Source organism: Candida margitis (genome assembly GCF_024628925.1).
Source record: "Candida margitis strain CBS 14175 chromosome Unknown scaffold1, whole genome shotgun sequence".
Classification (NCBI taxonomy): Eukaryota; Fungi; Ascomycota; class Pichiomycetes; order Serinales; family Debaryomycetaceae; genus Lodderomyces; species Lodderomyces margitis.
In genome coordinates, this window is record NW_026261901.1 from 354,836 (window position 1) to 369,934 (window position 15,099).

Genomic DNA, 15,099 nt, shown 5'->3' on the forward strand with positions numbered 1-15,099 from the left:
CAGGTAAAAGCATTGAATTGAGTGTAAAGCTGTGTGTCGAATTTTTTATGTTGTGGTTACTTACCATTCAAGCTCAATCACCTCTTGGTAATGGGGGTGAATTACAGCATAATGAAAACTTCTCTCATAATGCCAAAATTTCCCGTTGTCCCCTTCTCCAACAATCAACCTAAAACTATCTCATATAAAATGATCAAAATGTTCACTACAATCAACGGTATCCTCAATAATGTTCTCACGGCACTTATTAGATTAATCAATTTAGTCTTGATTGACCCTTCACTACTATCTAACCCAGTATTGAATTGGCTAAACTGATTTTGTAAATTGGTGTTGCCATTTGCTGATGAAGTTGTTGACCCCCATCCGATTCTATTCAAAAACCTATCTTCACTTAAAACCGCTATTCCATTTATAGTTAACACTATTACGTAGAATAATTTGCCCAAGCCAAACATTGTTTAGTGTTGATGACGAGTGAATGATGGTTGGTGAGTTACGTGTTGGCCGCGTTTGATCTAGTGTCAAAAGAAAAAAAAACTATTGATTGATTATTTGGTGCTACCAGTTGATGTTTTGTCCCTGAGCTGACTCTCAACGAAATGGGCTGGGATACACAGTTCGTCTGTGAGAAGTATTGTCTGTATGGTTTTTGCCCAATAAAGCCAATAAATAAACGTAGACTCAGCTAAGGATTGTATGTCAAATTTTTTGATGGATTGGTGTAAATGCTAGTTGTAGTTGTACGAGTTCTGCCGCTTGTCCTGACTTTAATACAAGCGCTGTGTCTCTTCCCTAAAGAAATACTCCACCAGAGTTATTAGTCTCCACATCTTAAATAAGAGTGTCGCCTAAAGAAAGTTGGTTCACTTTCATCAAATTTCTTGGTAAGATCTGCATCTACTTATCTTATCGCAACCACACAAACAGCTTGAAAATCCACTACGCCTTACTCTAAAGACTGTATATGTGGAGATAAAATACATCTTAATTTATGAAATTTTGCTGCATAAGAAAGAAAAAAAAAGAATTAGAGAGATAGTCCAAAGCTATTGAAAAGTGCCCAATTTGTTGAAATACCGCCAGCTTTGCCTTAGTTCGGCAGAAGTGTGTAATCAACCGTATTTGTGTAATTCCCGTAACTCAAAATGATCTTGATTGTTCTACTGTTGTTAGTCAAGTTGCCTTGCTCCCCACTTTTGGCGGTTTTGAAAAAATGTGAGTGAAATGTAAGGTTCGCTGCTTTAGTGTGTTCATAAAGGGATAGAAAGATTGAAAACATTTGACACATTTAAACTTTTTAAAAGCGGAGTAATAGTAAATAAATACCAGTTACAAAACCACCAAAAGAACCCCCAAAGAAAAAAAAAACAACAAAAAAAGACTCAAGATGATGATTAAACAAAAGCTTTTTAAGATATTTTAACGCTGGGGATAAATAAGATTCAAAGATTGTAAAGAAAATTTCAGGACTTTGAGCTGTTAAAGATATTTTTACTTTTGACATATTATTCTACAAAGTTGATACCGCTGGATTGGAAGAGGGGGCACGAAATTTTGGAGGTACCCTATTGCATTCCTTCATTTATATTTTTTTTAATGCAATGCCACGTAGGTATAAAACGTACATTGCAGTTCTCCGTAGTGGGGGTGACTATAATTGACTAAAAAAAATTGAAGCTAAGAGGGTGGGGCAAATCTCGCTGCCAGTTTAATTACTATGAAGCACCAGAAATGTCACAAGTCATTAATAGCTTGACTCTTCGATTACCCCAGATTCTTAGCTCTTGGCGAAGGATACTTTGTTGGAGAAGAATACTTTTCGTTTAATCTGTACCTTATCTTTGGTTTATGTATGATATCACTTTGTTCACAGCTGCAGTTTTGTGAAATATTGTACGAGTTTGAGTTACTCATGATCGTTCTTTTCATCTCATCAGAGTACTATATTTCTTTTTTTGAATGCCAGTGCCGCTAAAATAAGGCGGAGGTTTATCGCGATATGGGCTAAATAATTTTATATAAAATAGTTGCAAAATCCAAGTCCATTTCAAAAAGAATTATTGCATCAAAATTTCATCAAAGATGTCGACGTTTTCACCAGTACATAGTTTACACCATATTCCTACATGTGCCTCCGAGGTTAGATTTGTTGACCCTCAACATAACCTTGGGGATACCGAGTTGTTACATCAAATTGGTTACAAACAAGAGTTGAGACGTCACTACTCAACTGTGCAGGTTTTCGGAATAGCCTTTTCAATAATGGGTCTTCTACCCAGTATAGCGTCAGTTTTCAGTATTGGTATTGCCTCCGGGCCTGCTGGTCTAGTCTGGGGTTGGTTTATTGCTAGTTTTTTCATCTTTTGTGTTGGGCTTTCAATGAGTTTTTTAGGAAGTGCCATACCAACTAGTGGTGGATTATATTACTATACAAATTATTACTGTCCCGACAGTTTCAGAGTGCCTTTGAGCTACTTGATTGGGTGTTCAAACTCACTTGGGTTGACAGGAGCTATCTGTAGTGTTAGTTTTGGATTTGCTACCGAGGTATTGTCAGCTGTCTCTGTTTCAAAGGATAATAATTTCGAAATCACAAACGCAAAGTCATATGGAGTGTTTGCTGCATGCATTATCGTCAATATGGTTGTTTCGTCTTTAACAACTAAACATGCTGCCAAGTTTCAAACGGTTTCAATTTGCGTCAATGTGTTTTTGGTTATCTTATTTTTAATAGCAGTGCCAGTTGGGTTTTCAAAACAAAACAGCTTCAATGATAGAGGATTTATATTTGGCAAATATGAAAATGCTAGAGAGTGGCCAATTGGTTGGAGCGCAGTAATGTCGTTCAACACAGCTATATGGACAATTGGTTCCTTCGACTCGGTCATCCATTGTTCTGAAGAAGCATTAAACGCCCAGAGATCTATACCCGTGGGAATATTGGGTTCCATTGCTGCTTGCTGGTTCTTGGGTTGGGTAGTAATAGTAGTGTGTGCCGCTTGTATCAAGGACGGTAATGTCTCACGTATCGTTGCTACAGAGACGGGATCGCCATTGGCTCAAATCATTTACGATGCTTTGGGGAAGAAGTGGACTGTAGCATTCATGTCGATGATTTGTGTGGGTCAATACCTCATGGCTATATCCTTAATGATTGCATTGTCTAGACAAGTCTGGTCCTTTGCCAGAGATGATGGGTTACCAGGTGTCTACAAGTGGGTCAAATATGTCGACCCAAGGATCAAAGTACCGGTAAGAGCAACAATTTTTGCCGGCTGCTGCGCCTTGGTTATCGGATGTTTGTGTATTATCCCAGGTTCTGCTGGGTCTGGAGCATTGTTTTCTCTTGCTATTGCGTCAAACAACTTGGCGTGGGGTATGCCAGTGCTTCTTGTGATCTTGCCATACGGAAGAAAGAAATTCATCCCGGGACCTTTTTATTTCGGACATACTTTGAGTTACATCATCAATGTTATTACCGTGCTTTACATTTTTTTCGCCATTATCATGAGTATGTTCCCCGAAAACAGACATGTAGACAGAGACAGTATGAATTATACTTGTGTAATCAATGGAGGTGTGTGGATATTGTCCTTGGTATATTATTACGCTTGGGCTTGGCGTACTTATACCGGACCCAAATCTAACCTTGATGGAACAGAAACAGATGATGAAACTAGTGTTAAAAACGTTGATGAGGTATTGAGAGAGAAAGCTTGAGCAGAGTCGTGGCAAAATGTTACAAAGTAGTTCTGTAGTTATTTATTGAATAATACAACCATTTGATTTTGGAACGTTGTAGTAGCTCGGTTTCTTAACAGATTGAAAAACGCATAATAGTGCAATCGAAACACCAGAGGCAATATTCAAGAATCAATAGGTGTATTACCCTTTATCTGTTACGAAGGTGAGATAGAGAGCTCAAGGGCGCGGAATTTAAAACGGAATTTTTGAAGACGGAAATAATAGAAACATTTCTAAATTTGTGTCAGATTTAAAGCTACCTTTAAAAGTGGTGTAGATCAAAATCTAAAACCAGGCGCCTTACTTACACGTACAAGTTGTCACTGAGACACGAAATTCAAACACTTCCTTTAGATAAGTATTCCTTTTGGAATATTTTAACGCACCATATTTTGATCGACCCGTTGTCATATAACAGACTGAGAAACTCCCATACAGGAGCTTAACATATAAAACTGTAACGTCAAAACTGTCAAAGTTTTTAGGTTAAAAATATCAGAGGTAACATCTGACCTGAAGAGAAATGAACGGTATCCTACAATCTAGTTTATTTTTTATGGCACTTTATTTTTGATGTGCCATAAATCAAAGTCGCAATATGAGTTTTACCCCAAATTAAATGCAAACAAAAACGGCTGAAAACTTTATTCTATTATTACAAAAACAAACAGCCCACTTCTTCTTAGTAGGGGTAGTCCAATGAAAGTAAAGTTAGAAGTGGTTGTTAAGTTCTACAACTTTCTGCTCATCAAACACAAGGATTCTAGCTAAGCTTTCTTTGGGCATGGGCTTGCTCTCATTAATACCCTTCGGGGAAAACCATTTCGCGCTTGACGGTTTGATTTTGTATTCTGTTTTTATCTATGCTTTTAAATTCCGTTTTAGTTTTATTGCACAATTTTAAAGTAAGTGAAAAGATTATGGTTATTCCAACAAAAGTTAAAACTTTATGTTTTGTGAGTACCGCTAAGTGGAGACTTGAAGGCACCTTTGTGTTTCAGTAATGAGGTAAAAAAAACTACTCTTTTAAAACTGTTTTATAAAAGAGCTGCAAAATCCTTTGCTATTGTGAGAATACCAGTAATTCTAAGGATCAATATCATTAGGTACCTCATCAAACAATGAAAGCATTTTCACCAGTACATAGTCTACGTCAAGTCCCCACATCAGCTTCTGAAGTTCGATTTGTTGACCCACAGCATAATAATGGTGATGTTGATCTCTTGCATCAAATAGGTTACAAGCAAGAGTTGAGACGTCATTACACCACTTTACAAGTTTTTGGAATCCCCTTTTCAATTATGGGTCTGATTATACCCAGTGTGGCATCAGTTATCAGTATGGGTATAGCTTGTGGACCCGCCGGGCTAGTTTGGGGTTGGTTCATTGCGAGTTTCCTTGTCCTTTGTGTCGGTATTTCAATGAGTTTCTTAGGAAGTGCCATACCAACTAGTGGTGGTTTGTACTATTATACCAACTACTACTGTCCTGATAGATTTAGGGTACCTTTAAGCTATTTAATTGGGTGCTCAAACTCACTTGGATTGATGGGTGCTATCTGCAGTGTCACTTATGGATTTGCTACTGAAGTATTGTCGGCCGTCTCACTTTCGATGGACAATGATTTTGAAATTACAAACGCTAAAACGTATGGCGTTTTTGCCGCTTGTATTGTACTGAATACAATCATATCCATCTTGACATCTAAACGGGCAGAAAGGTTACAATCCTTGTCGATTATTGTCAACGTTTTTTTGATGTTGTTGTTTTTCATTGCTGTACCAGTGGGTTATTCGAGACACAATAGTTTCAACTCGAGAGGGTTCATATTTGGTAAATACGAAAATGCAAGAGATTGGTCTGTGGGGTGGAGTGCCATTTTGTCATTCAACACGGCAATATGGGCAATTGGCTCATTCGATTCAGTAATCTACTGTTCTGAAGAGGCATTGAATGCCCAAAGATCTATCCCCGTGGGAATATTAGGCTCAATTTCTGCTGTTGGGGTCTTGGGATGGACGGTATTAATCGTTTGTGCAGCTTGCATCAAGGATGGTAATACCGCTCGTGTCCTTTCATCAGAAACTGGGTCGCCATTGGCCCAGATCATATACGATGCTTTGGGGAAAAAGTGGGCGGTTGCATTTATGTCATTGATTTCTGTGGGCCAGTATCTCATGGCAGTTTCTTTCTTGACTGCATTGTCAAGGCAAATTTGGTCATTTGCTAGAGATGACGGTTTGCCAATTGTTTACAAATACGTCAAGTATGTCCATCCAAAGCTAAAGGTTCCCGTTAGAGCAACGGTTTTTGCTGGTTGCTGTGCATTGGTAATGGGTTGTTTGTGTATAATTCCTGGAACTGCTGGGTCTGGAGCATTGTTTTCTCTTGCTATTGCATCCACTAATTTGGCGTGGGGTATGCCAGTGCTTCTTGTGATCTTGCCATACGGAAGAAAGAAATTCATTCCGGGACCTTTTTATTTCGGACATACTTTGAGCTACATCATCAATGTTATTACCGTGCTTTACATTTTTTTCGCCATTATCATGAACATGTTCCCGGATTCAAGGAGTGTTAATAAAGAAAGCATGAATTATACTTGTGTAATCAACGGAGGTGTATGGATGTTATCTTTGGTGTATTATTACGCCTGGGGTTGGAGGAGTTACACTGGACCCAAGTCTAATCTTGATGGTACAGAGACAGATGATGAAACTAGTGTTAAAAACGTTGATGAGGTGTTGGGAGAGAAAGCATGAAAAAGTATATATTTGATACAAACTGTTGAAAGTAATAGCTTTTAACTTAAAAGCCATGGCACGTTTCTAGAAAAGAGACTTTGATTTTGCAAAGTATTAATTGGCAGTTCTATAGGTTGCAAAAGACGTTTTATCAGATAATTGACAAGCCTTTGGGTAATTTTTCTTGTAGATGGAGCTATTAAATTCGTTGTGCTACATGTTTTGTTGCTTCAGCTTGGATTTAAGAGGCTTATTTTCTAACTGAATTGCTAACTTTTCTAAATGCTTGTGCTTGCAAAACTCCAGTACTTAGCGTGGTACCACACCGCTTCTCTTTTGTGTGAACCAAATGCAAGATCAGTTTTTCTTCAACATTTCGGCGGTCAATTAATATTTGCAGAAATACCATACCAGCCTATGTTTGACCATCATGATAAGAACACCAATTCCCATATGCTAAACAATGAAGGGACACGCACTGAATATGACAAGCCTGCGCTTACGGGTCTAACCAACCGTATTTCTTCTGCCAAACCACCAAACTCATCTGTCTCCCATCATATATCCGATGATGCTGAACCAGTGCCTAAGAGGCAAAAACTAACCAGTGATGTTGCCGGCCTGGAATTAGCTCAGCAAGGGTCCACAAATCAAAGTACCCAGGATAACTGGAAAATTCCAAATGACGAGCTCATGCAGTCAATAAGTAATATTTTCAGTATCGCAATTTCAAAGACTATCAACAATGCAATCGAAGATGAAGTTCCTCGAGGACTACGACATACTATCTTGAAGCAATTATCCAATTGCTGGAGTCAAGACATGAACCCAGATTCTTTCCGATCACGACTCAAAGTTACAAAGTTACCACCTACACTGGGTTTGTCATTATCAAACAACCTCCAAAATGAGAACATACAAGTTAAAAATTTATTGAATCTGCAAGAATTAACAGCCAAGAAGAAGATACTAGATGTCTATCTCGCAGAAGAAACCCAACAAGTCAACGACCTAAAGCGCTATTTGTCCAAATTGGAACAAGATTTGGCTCGAGACAATTCTAAGCTACAAGAGTCCCGAAATTCAATTGAAGATGTATTGTCCTCAATCGACACCCAAGTGAGTCAAATGACACAAGACATGCAGTTAAATAAATTTGATGCAGTGGGTGATGAAGGATTGTCTATGGTTAACGTTGACTCAATTAGTGATTTCAATCCCAATACGGATCCAGATATTGCCCCAAGGATGAATCAGTTACAAGAGAAGTTGGGTGAATTAGTTGCAAAAACTACGTCACTAAAGTCATTTAATGATCGATTGGAGTCAGTTTACAACTTGTTAGATTGAAGGACTTATATACTTATCCAATATACTGTAATGAATAAACAATTGACTTGACTTGGGCTCGTTTTTGATGTAATTTCACTGGGTGTTGACACATCGATCTCCTTCAGGTTACCGTCGGTTGCATCCCCTTCATTAGTAGAATTTTCTGATATCTTTGTTGTGGCATCGTCTTTCATTACCGCATCCTCGTCTTGGGCTTTGGCTTCCTCTTCATCACAACTTCCATTCATCAAATCAAGCTGAACAGTAATACATCCATCTTTAGAAGATTCCCAAATCGATACAAAGTCAGTATTGAGGCACATATCAAAAGAATTTGCATTATTAGTAGCTAATGACGTATAGTGAATAAGGAATTTATGTTTTGACGATATAGTCGTTAATTTGTCGGCTAATTTCGAAGCAAGCTCTTGTGGCGTTAGTTTGGAATTTTCATTTATGATCTCAAGTAATTGAGATTCTGAAAATGGCGCCTCGGCATTTTTTGACCTGCTGGCTATAGTGCATTTAGTCATTTGTTGTTAGTAGGTTTTACCTTAGATAAATCTTTGAAAGGCCATTTTTAGGTGGAGAGAGGAAAATATATGGAGAATCACTTGGTAGCGTTGTTTATAGCTTAGAAGGAACCCCCTTTTGAGCCCAATTCCCACCGACGGCTAAGCATCGCAATTCCCTTATATGATAAGCTCAGTTATGTTCCGCAGATTGGTTGGTTCTTGATTTATTTTTGGCAGAAATTCCCTCTATAACAGACACTGTCAGCCGATAGATTCGTTTTGTGAAAACTTGAATTTTTTTTCATTAACGTAAACAACACAATCTAATCACTACAACCAAATCATGTCTGCAGAAGCTTTATATTCTCTTACCTTGATCGTTCACGAGGATTATGCGCCTGAAAGCATTGTATCCGCTGTTGATAGATTCATCACAGACTCATTGCATGCTAGCTTCGGCAAGACTCAACTTTCTCCACGTGCTTGGGACTACGAACTCGAGATAGACAACTATCAAGAAGCCCTTGGATTGGTCAAGTCGCAATGTTTGAACCAAAACTATGACTTGATCCTACAACCAAGCTTAACTAGACAAGATAAGCAGTTGTTCATTTTTGACATGGATTCTACGTTGATTTACCAAGAAGTCATTGAGTTGATAGCAGCATATGCCGGTATTGAAGATAAGGTAGCTGAAATTACAACTAGAGCAATGAATGGAGAAATCGACTTCAATGAGAGTTTAAAAGAGCGTGTTGGTTTACTTCGTGGCATAAACTCAACCACGATATGGAAAGAGTTGGAAGAGAAAATTGAAATCACAAACGGTGTAAGACCATTGAGCAAAGCCTTGAAAAAAATGGGATGTGTATTAGGAGTTTGCTCCGGTGGATTTATACCTTTGGCCGAACATATCAAGAATGAGCTAAGCTTGGACTATGCTTACGCAAACACATTAGGTGTTGATGAAAACAACATCTTAAATGGTGAGACAATTGGAGAAATTGTCAATGGTGATAAAAAGGCCGAGCTTCTATTGGAAATAGCAAACAAGCATGGAATCGACCCCAAGAATGCTGTTGCCATAGGTGATGGGGCTAATGATTTGAAAATGATGTCAGTTGCAGGATTTGGTATTGCGTGGAATGCAAAGCCTAAAGTTCAACTACAAGCTCCAGCTTGCTTAAACACCAAGTCTTTGCTTGATGTTTTATATATCATGGGCTATAGTGATGTCGACATCAAGGATTTATTAGAATAAAATACATTGACTATATGTATGTGTATATATCAACCGACGATTCTTCCTCTAACGACACCCATGATGCCATTGAATAATAGTACTTCATTTCCAATGGAAACATCTTTCATCAGAATGACATCCTCCTCGATAAAGTTCCTACGCAAGAGATAATGCCTAGTAACACCACATAGACAACCAGAGCTCAACAACGGGGTGACCCATTTACCATCACTTTGTCTCTTAATAGCAACATTGGTGATTGAGCCTTCCATTAACTGATTTTGCGAATTGAAAAGTAACACTTCCTCCTTGCCTGGTTTCAACCCAGGAAGGATCCTCCTTGCTTCTGTGTAAACGTCTCTTTTTGTAGTTTTGAATGATGTGAAGGGTGAGATAAGCGAACTCTTGGTGTTTATGTATACATCCCATTCATCGTGCCTCGAGCCAGATTCAGTCAGAGCTTCGGCACTGTTTTCACCATCAGCAGGATGTAATCCCAATAATAGATCCTCACGAATTGTCGTGTCGTGAATCTCTAACCTTGACGATCCATCTAACTTAAACAATCCACGTATTTTGTATGATTTATCCACAGGTTTCTGCAGCTCCTTGAAACTTTCCACAATTTGCTTCAACAAGTATTCCTCACCGATGTCAGAATCAAATGAAGTTCCGTACAAATGATGAAAAAATGTAAATGTGTACTGTAGTCTTGCAACGTGTTCAGATAAAAGAAAGATATTCAGAGGTGATATATCAATGTAGCCTGTTGGAGGGACTTTTGACAACGTTGGATCATACCTGATGGTTGATAATATTTCAAAATCTTCCGGTTTGATGGAGGAGTTTGATTTGGGAAAGAACCTATCTATGTAGTCCGTATGAACTGACTTTAAGTCCTTGTCTAGCTGAAATGACTTCATGCGGTGGACAGTGATGATGCATTTAGTGTCTTTTAGGGTATGCGGATGTTTCAGTTTTATTCAATTGGTAGCAAATGCTAGCTTTAAATCAATTCTTTACATGCTTATTACTTACTGATCTACTTAATCCTATTCACATTTTCTCTTCCTTTGTCTATACCATCTAGTACGGCCTGAAACGCTTCTTTTCCTTCATTAACCTGACCTTCTCCTGGTCAGCTTTGAACTTGCTTAAAAGTTCATTCATTTCTTCTTTCTTGCGCTGTCTCAATTGGAATCTATAGAAATCTTGTTTCTCCTTCTTTTTCATCTTATTCTTTGCTTTATCACTCTCAATGGTAGATGCTACGTTTTGCTTACCTAGTATACCTGCCTTTGTTTTCCTATGAGATCCCACAACCAATTGGAACCCATCTTCATCTACCAAGTTTGCTTGGTTTTGCAAATTTTCAATGCTTTCTTGTTCAGCAGTATCAAAATCTTTCAAAGCTTGTGCCACTTCTTCCGATAGCTTTTCTTTGTCCAATATTTCCTGCTTATACTTGTTGAGAAAGTATGAGGTTGTAATCTCCTTCATTGGCCAAGTGGACACAGAAGCACCGGAGGATAGTTTCTTCAACGCGTTAAATGCCAACAGAAATGAGCCTTTGTCAATAAATGTTATTATTGCACAATTTTTGGGTAATTTACTAGCAGTCTCATCGGTGTTGCTTATGGGTAAATCTGATGTTAATTTGGTTAAATCTAGCCATAGATCCTCCGTGCTATCTGTTAAATACGATTGGGTGTAGCTTTCGATAGTTGCTCCTAGAGCAACCGTTTGGAAATACTTTTTGATTGTTTGCAAGTCACTTAGTATTGGTAGATTGCAAATAAAGATGGATGTGTTGCTGACACTCTCTGGATTACTTTTAGAATCATGCTTTTTGAAGTATATGTAATGCGTGGACTTTGTTCCTGGTATATTTACAGGTAGTATTTGAAACCCCTTTACTTCTGTTTTCACCATGACAGCAAATACTTAAGAATATTTAAATAATTTGAGGACTGTTGTAGCGATATCAAGACTTTGCTTGCCAATTTTAGTCAGATGAGCTTCGTTCATCAAAAGTGGTAGTGTCCATTCGCTCAAAGTTTCAACGCGAAGAGACAAAAATAAAAATCAAATAAAAGAAAAAAAAAATTTTTTGTTAACAAATAATTTTTCAGTGATTTAATGTTAAGACACACATAAACTGATTCACCATACAAATAATATTCTTTCACCCTATTGTCAAATTTGGCACCCAAATCAAAATACACAACAAGAGCTTATCAATAGTAATAGGTGGCGTGCACTAATAGATTCATACTATAATTCTAAAATACCCCAAGAGTACAACGCTTAAAGATACTTTATTAAAACCATTTCATTTACCTTTTATAAAGATGGATAAAGATTCACTTCTCCAGGCTTTGGGCGGCACTTTAAACGCAGATCAGCAGGTCAGAAAAAGTAGCGAACAGTCATTGCATGTATACGAACAGCAGCCTGGGTTTACCAGCTACTTGTTGGACTTGATCACCGAGCCGGGTATTCAATTGGGCACACAAATTGCAGCGGCAATTTTTTTTAAAAACAGAATCATGAACTATTGGATTGCGCCAGAGCATACAAAGCAACCTGCTAGTTATTTTCTTCTTGAGAATGAAAAAGCTGATATCAAGAATAAGTTGGTGCCTACCTTAATGAAAGCGTACAAGATCAACCAGATCAAATTTTCTTTGTCAACTGCATTGAATGGGATATTAAGTTACGACAAATGGGACGAATTGATACCGGTAATTTCGAATTTGCTCTCATCTCAGGATCAGGATCAGATTTTCGTTGGTTTGATATGTTTGTATGAATACGTCAAGAGCTACAGATGGGCAGGTCTTGAGCTGAAAAACTTTTCTAACCCAGTCATGGAAAATATTACACAAGAGACTTTCCCCATTATCGAGCAATTGGCTCAAACCCTAGTTGCAAATGATGGTACTACTATCACAGATGAGATGCTCTATCTCATTGTAAAGTCATTCAAGAATGCCACGTTTTCGTCACTTCCGTCATATTTTATGGATGTGAATAAATTAGGCCTTTGGTGCAATATTCATATTCTGATAATCAACAAGCCATTACCTAAAGAGGTTTTGGAAGAAGATATACTCGAGCAACGTGCATTGCACCCTAGAGTCAAGGCCGTTAAATGGTGTTTTGCCAACATGAATCGTTTATTAAACAAGCACGGCGGTGGTTATTTGACCAAAGAAAAGAATGATTTTACCCAGGTATTCCTCACAAACTTTGTACCTGAAATACTTGGTGCTTATTGGAAGATTATCGAAGAATGGTCGAGCAAAAAGGTTTGGTTAAGTGAGGCCTCATTATATTACATGATCTCATTCTTGGAACTTATTATTGAAACCCCTTGTTGGGAATTAGTCGGTGACAAATTGGATGCAATAATCAGGCACTTGATTCTCCCTTCTTTACAAGCAACTGAAGAAACAGTCGAACTTTATGAGGATGATCCTTTTGAATACATCAGGAGATTCTTTGACGTCAATAGGGAGCAAAAGACAAGTGATGTGTCGGCAATCAATTTTGTTTACAGACTCTCCAATAAAAAGTTTACACAAACTATAAACGTTATTTTTGGTATAATCAACGATATATTCACGCAAAGACTTGGCAATCGTGGCAACCAGGATATTGCAATGAAAACTGAGGGAGCTCTTAGAATCCTTTCCACAATATCCTACAAATTGGATCTGAAATCATCTCCATGTCACGGACAAGTTGACAAAATGCTTGAGACGTATGTTCTTCCTGAATTGTCAAACGAAAACTCCACTAGGACACCTTGGCTTACCGCTAGGAGTTGCGACACCATCGCTATGTTCCACAATCATGAATATAGTGATATGCAAGTCTTGGAAAAGATTTTTCAAGGAATCATTTCATGTTTCCAAAACGAGGTACAATTTCCAATTCAATTGACTGCCGCAGATGCTTTGGCAACCTTAGTTCAAGAAGACTCAGTAGCAAGCCATGTTGCAGAGCAAGCACCGCAATTATTGGAAAACTTGTTGGAGAAATCAAAGAAATATGAAAGTGATATTTTAACCAACGTGATGGATACTTTTGTGGAAAAGTTTGCCAAAAACCTTGAGCCATATGCTGTCGAGCTTGGAACTAAATTGGTTGAACAATTTCTTCGGTTGGGTAACGAAATTCTTGAACTGCAAAGTGCAGGAGGCGCAATAGAGGCGGACAAAGAGTACCAAGCAAGTGGTTTATTGAGTACGTTGACTACGTTGATCCTCTCTACGTCTCATGCATCAAAAATAGGAACACGTTTGGAGCTTGTGGTTCAAGAGTTGATTAACTTTGTCTTGGAAAATGCGATGGTGGTATTTTTGACCGAAATAGTCGAGATTATGGAGTCTTTGTTGTACTTGAACCAAGAAGTCTCAAACACCATGTGGTCAATGTATCAAAGTGTCATTGATGCGTTTGAAACATACGCTTATGAGTATTTCGACCTGTTCCAACCATTCTTTGTGGGTATAATCAACAAAGGGTTCACTAACCCTCAAGTTACAATGGAGCACCCTTATGTTCAATCAATGATGAACGTTTGCTTCGGTATTTTGAAGCAGGACGACATGGATCCAATTTTTGCCCATTCAGCCTTTGAAGATATTGAGTTGACTATTTTGGCAATGAATACGAGACTCGCTTCTATATTGCCCAACTTTTTGAGCGAGATATTTGATATTTATAACAATTTGGAAGCCCAGAATGCTTTTGATGGGTATATGTTGCACCGCTTGTCGTTGATTCGAATTCTTTTTGCTTCTATCTTTGTTGATCCTGTCAACACGTTGAGCATGATAGGATCAAAGGGTTTCACTGTTGAATTCTACAAATTGTGGATTAAACATTGTGATGATTTCCAAAGTGTTTACGGGTGTAAATTGCAAATTTTGTGCGCCTTGGCTATTGTCAAGAGCGAAGCAATAAAGAGCATTCCTGAAGACTTGGTTGGTGAGACTGCTGATTTACTTCTAAACAATGTGGCAGCTTTGCCCAATGCAATCAGAACCAGGAACTCTATCTTGACTAATGAAATTAGTCAAAAGGACCAGGTCAAACAGGAAGGAAATGACGAAGGAGATGATGATAACAATGATGAATTTGCAGAAATTGGTGATTTAGATGATGAGTATGAGATGGATGAAGCAGAGATGGAGGCTCTTAGAGAGACACCTATTGACAAGATCAATGGGTTTGAGGAGTTTGTCCAAGCATTCCTTTCGATGCAACAAAACGAACCCGAAAAGTATCACATTTTGTTTGGTGATTTGGATGACAGTAAAAAAGAGATGATTCAAGAACTTGTTAAAGTTACTCAACAGACGAGACGTTAATCTGTATGAAGCTTATGTGTATACCTGTACTTTTGTATCTGTCATAATTACAATGCTCACTAGCAATAGCTTTTGACGGCAAAAATAAAAAAAAAATGTCAATAAAAATAAAAAACCAATCACTCTTTAATACCACA

At 38.1% G+C, this 15,099-nt stretch overlaps 9 protein-coding genes across 9 annotated transcripts; 5 read left to right on the forward strand and 4 right to left on the reverse strand. All coding sequences in view use genetic code 12, as the record gives it.

The window, feature by feature from the left end:
* Nucleotides 1-164: 164 nt before the first annotated feature.
* CANMA_004791 (uncharacterized protein) lies at nucleotides 165-458 on the reverse strand (the record flags this gene model as incomplete). The annotated part of the gene is made up of 1 exon (XM_051817102.1): nucleotides 165-458. One exon carries the CDS (start codon nucleotides 456-458, stop codon nucleotides 165-167), a length of 294 nt encoding a protein of 97 aa, XP_051669557.1.
* A 1,627-nt stretch (nucleotides 459-2,085) lies between these two features.
* On the forward strand, nucleotides 2,086-3,723 carry CANMA_004792 (uncharacterized protein; the record flags this gene model as incomplete). The annotated part of the gene is made up of 1 exon (XM_051817103.1): nucleotides 2,086-3,723. The coding sequence occupies one exon, from the start codon at nucleotides 2,086-2,088 to the stop codon at nucleotides 3,721-3,723; it is 1,638 nt and encodes a 545-aa protein (XP_051669558.1).
* A 1,145-nt stretch (nucleotides 3,724-4,868) lies between these two features.
* CANMA_004793 (uncharacterized protein) lies at nucleotides 4,869-6,509 on the forward strand (the record flags this gene model as incomplete). The annotated part of the gene is made up of 1 exon (XM_051817106.1): nucleotides 4,869-6,509. One exon carries the CDS (start codon nucleotides 4,869-4,871, stop codon nucleotides 6,507-6,509), a length of 1,641 nt encoding a protein of 546 aa, XP_051669559.1.
* A 264-nt stretch (nucleotides 6,510-6,773) lies between these two features.
* CANMA_004794 (uncharacterized protein) lies at nucleotides 6,774-7,841 on the forward strand (the record flags this gene model as incomplete). Its single annotated transcript, XM_051817107.1, has 1 exon — nucleotides 6,774-7,841. The coding sequence occupies one exon, from the start codon at nucleotides 6,774-6,776 to the stop codon at nucleotides 7,839-7,841; it is 1,068 nt and encodes a 355-aa protein (XP_051669560.1).
* Nucleotides 7,842-7,846: 5 nt separating this feature from the next.
* On the reverse strand, nucleotides 7,847-8,356 carry CANMA_004795 (uncharacterized protein; the record flags this gene model as incomplete). The annotated part of the gene is made up of 1 exon (XM_051817108.1): nucleotides 7,847-8,356. The coding sequence occupies one exon, from the start codon at nucleotides 8,354-8,356 to the stop codon at nucleotides 7,847-7,849; it is 510 nt and encodes a 169-aa protein (XP_051669561.1).
* A 325-nt stretch (nucleotides 8,357-8,681) lies between these two features.
* Nucleotides 8,682-9,599, forward strand: SER2 (phosphoserine phosphatase; the record flags this gene model as incomplete). The annotated part of the gene is made up of 1 exon (XM_051817109.1): nucleotides 8,682-9,599. One exon carries the CDS (start codon nucleotides 8,682-8,684, stop codon nucleotides 9,597-9,599), a length of 918 nt encoding a protein of 305 aa, XP_051669562.1.
* Nucleotides 9,600-9,628: 29 nt separating this feature from the next.
* Nucleotides 9,629-10,504, reverse strand: CANMA_004797 (aminodeoxychorismate lyase; the record flags this gene model as incomplete). The annotated part of the gene is made up of 1 exon (XM_051817110.1): nucleotides 9,629-10,504. The coding sequence occupies one exon, from the start codon at nucleotides 10,502-10,504 to the stop codon at nucleotides 9,629-9,631; it is 876 nt and encodes a 291-aa protein (XP_051669563.1).
* A 163-nt stretch (nucleotides 10,505-10,667) lies between these two features.
* CANMA_004798 (uncharacterized protein) lies at nucleotides 10,668-11,513 on the reverse strand (the record flags this gene model as incomplete). The annotated part of the gene is made up of 1 exon (XM_051817111.1): nucleotides 10,668-11,513. One exon carries the CDS (start codon nucleotides 11,511-11,513, stop codon nucleotides 10,668-10,670), a length of 846 nt encoding a protein of 281 aa, XP_051669564.1.
* Nucleotides 11,514-11,932: 419 nt separating this feature from the next.
* On the forward strand, nucleotides 11,933-14,962 carry CANMA_004799 (uncharacterized protein; the record flags this gene model as incomplete). The annotated part of the gene is made up of 1 exon (XM_051817112.1): nucleotides 11,933-14,962. The coding sequence occupies one exon, from the start codon at nucleotides 11,933-11,935 to the stop codon at nucleotides 14,960-14,962; it is 3,030 nt and encodes a 1,009-aa protein (XP_051669565.1).
* Between the last annotated feature and the right edge of the window lie 137 nt (nucleotides 14,963-15,099).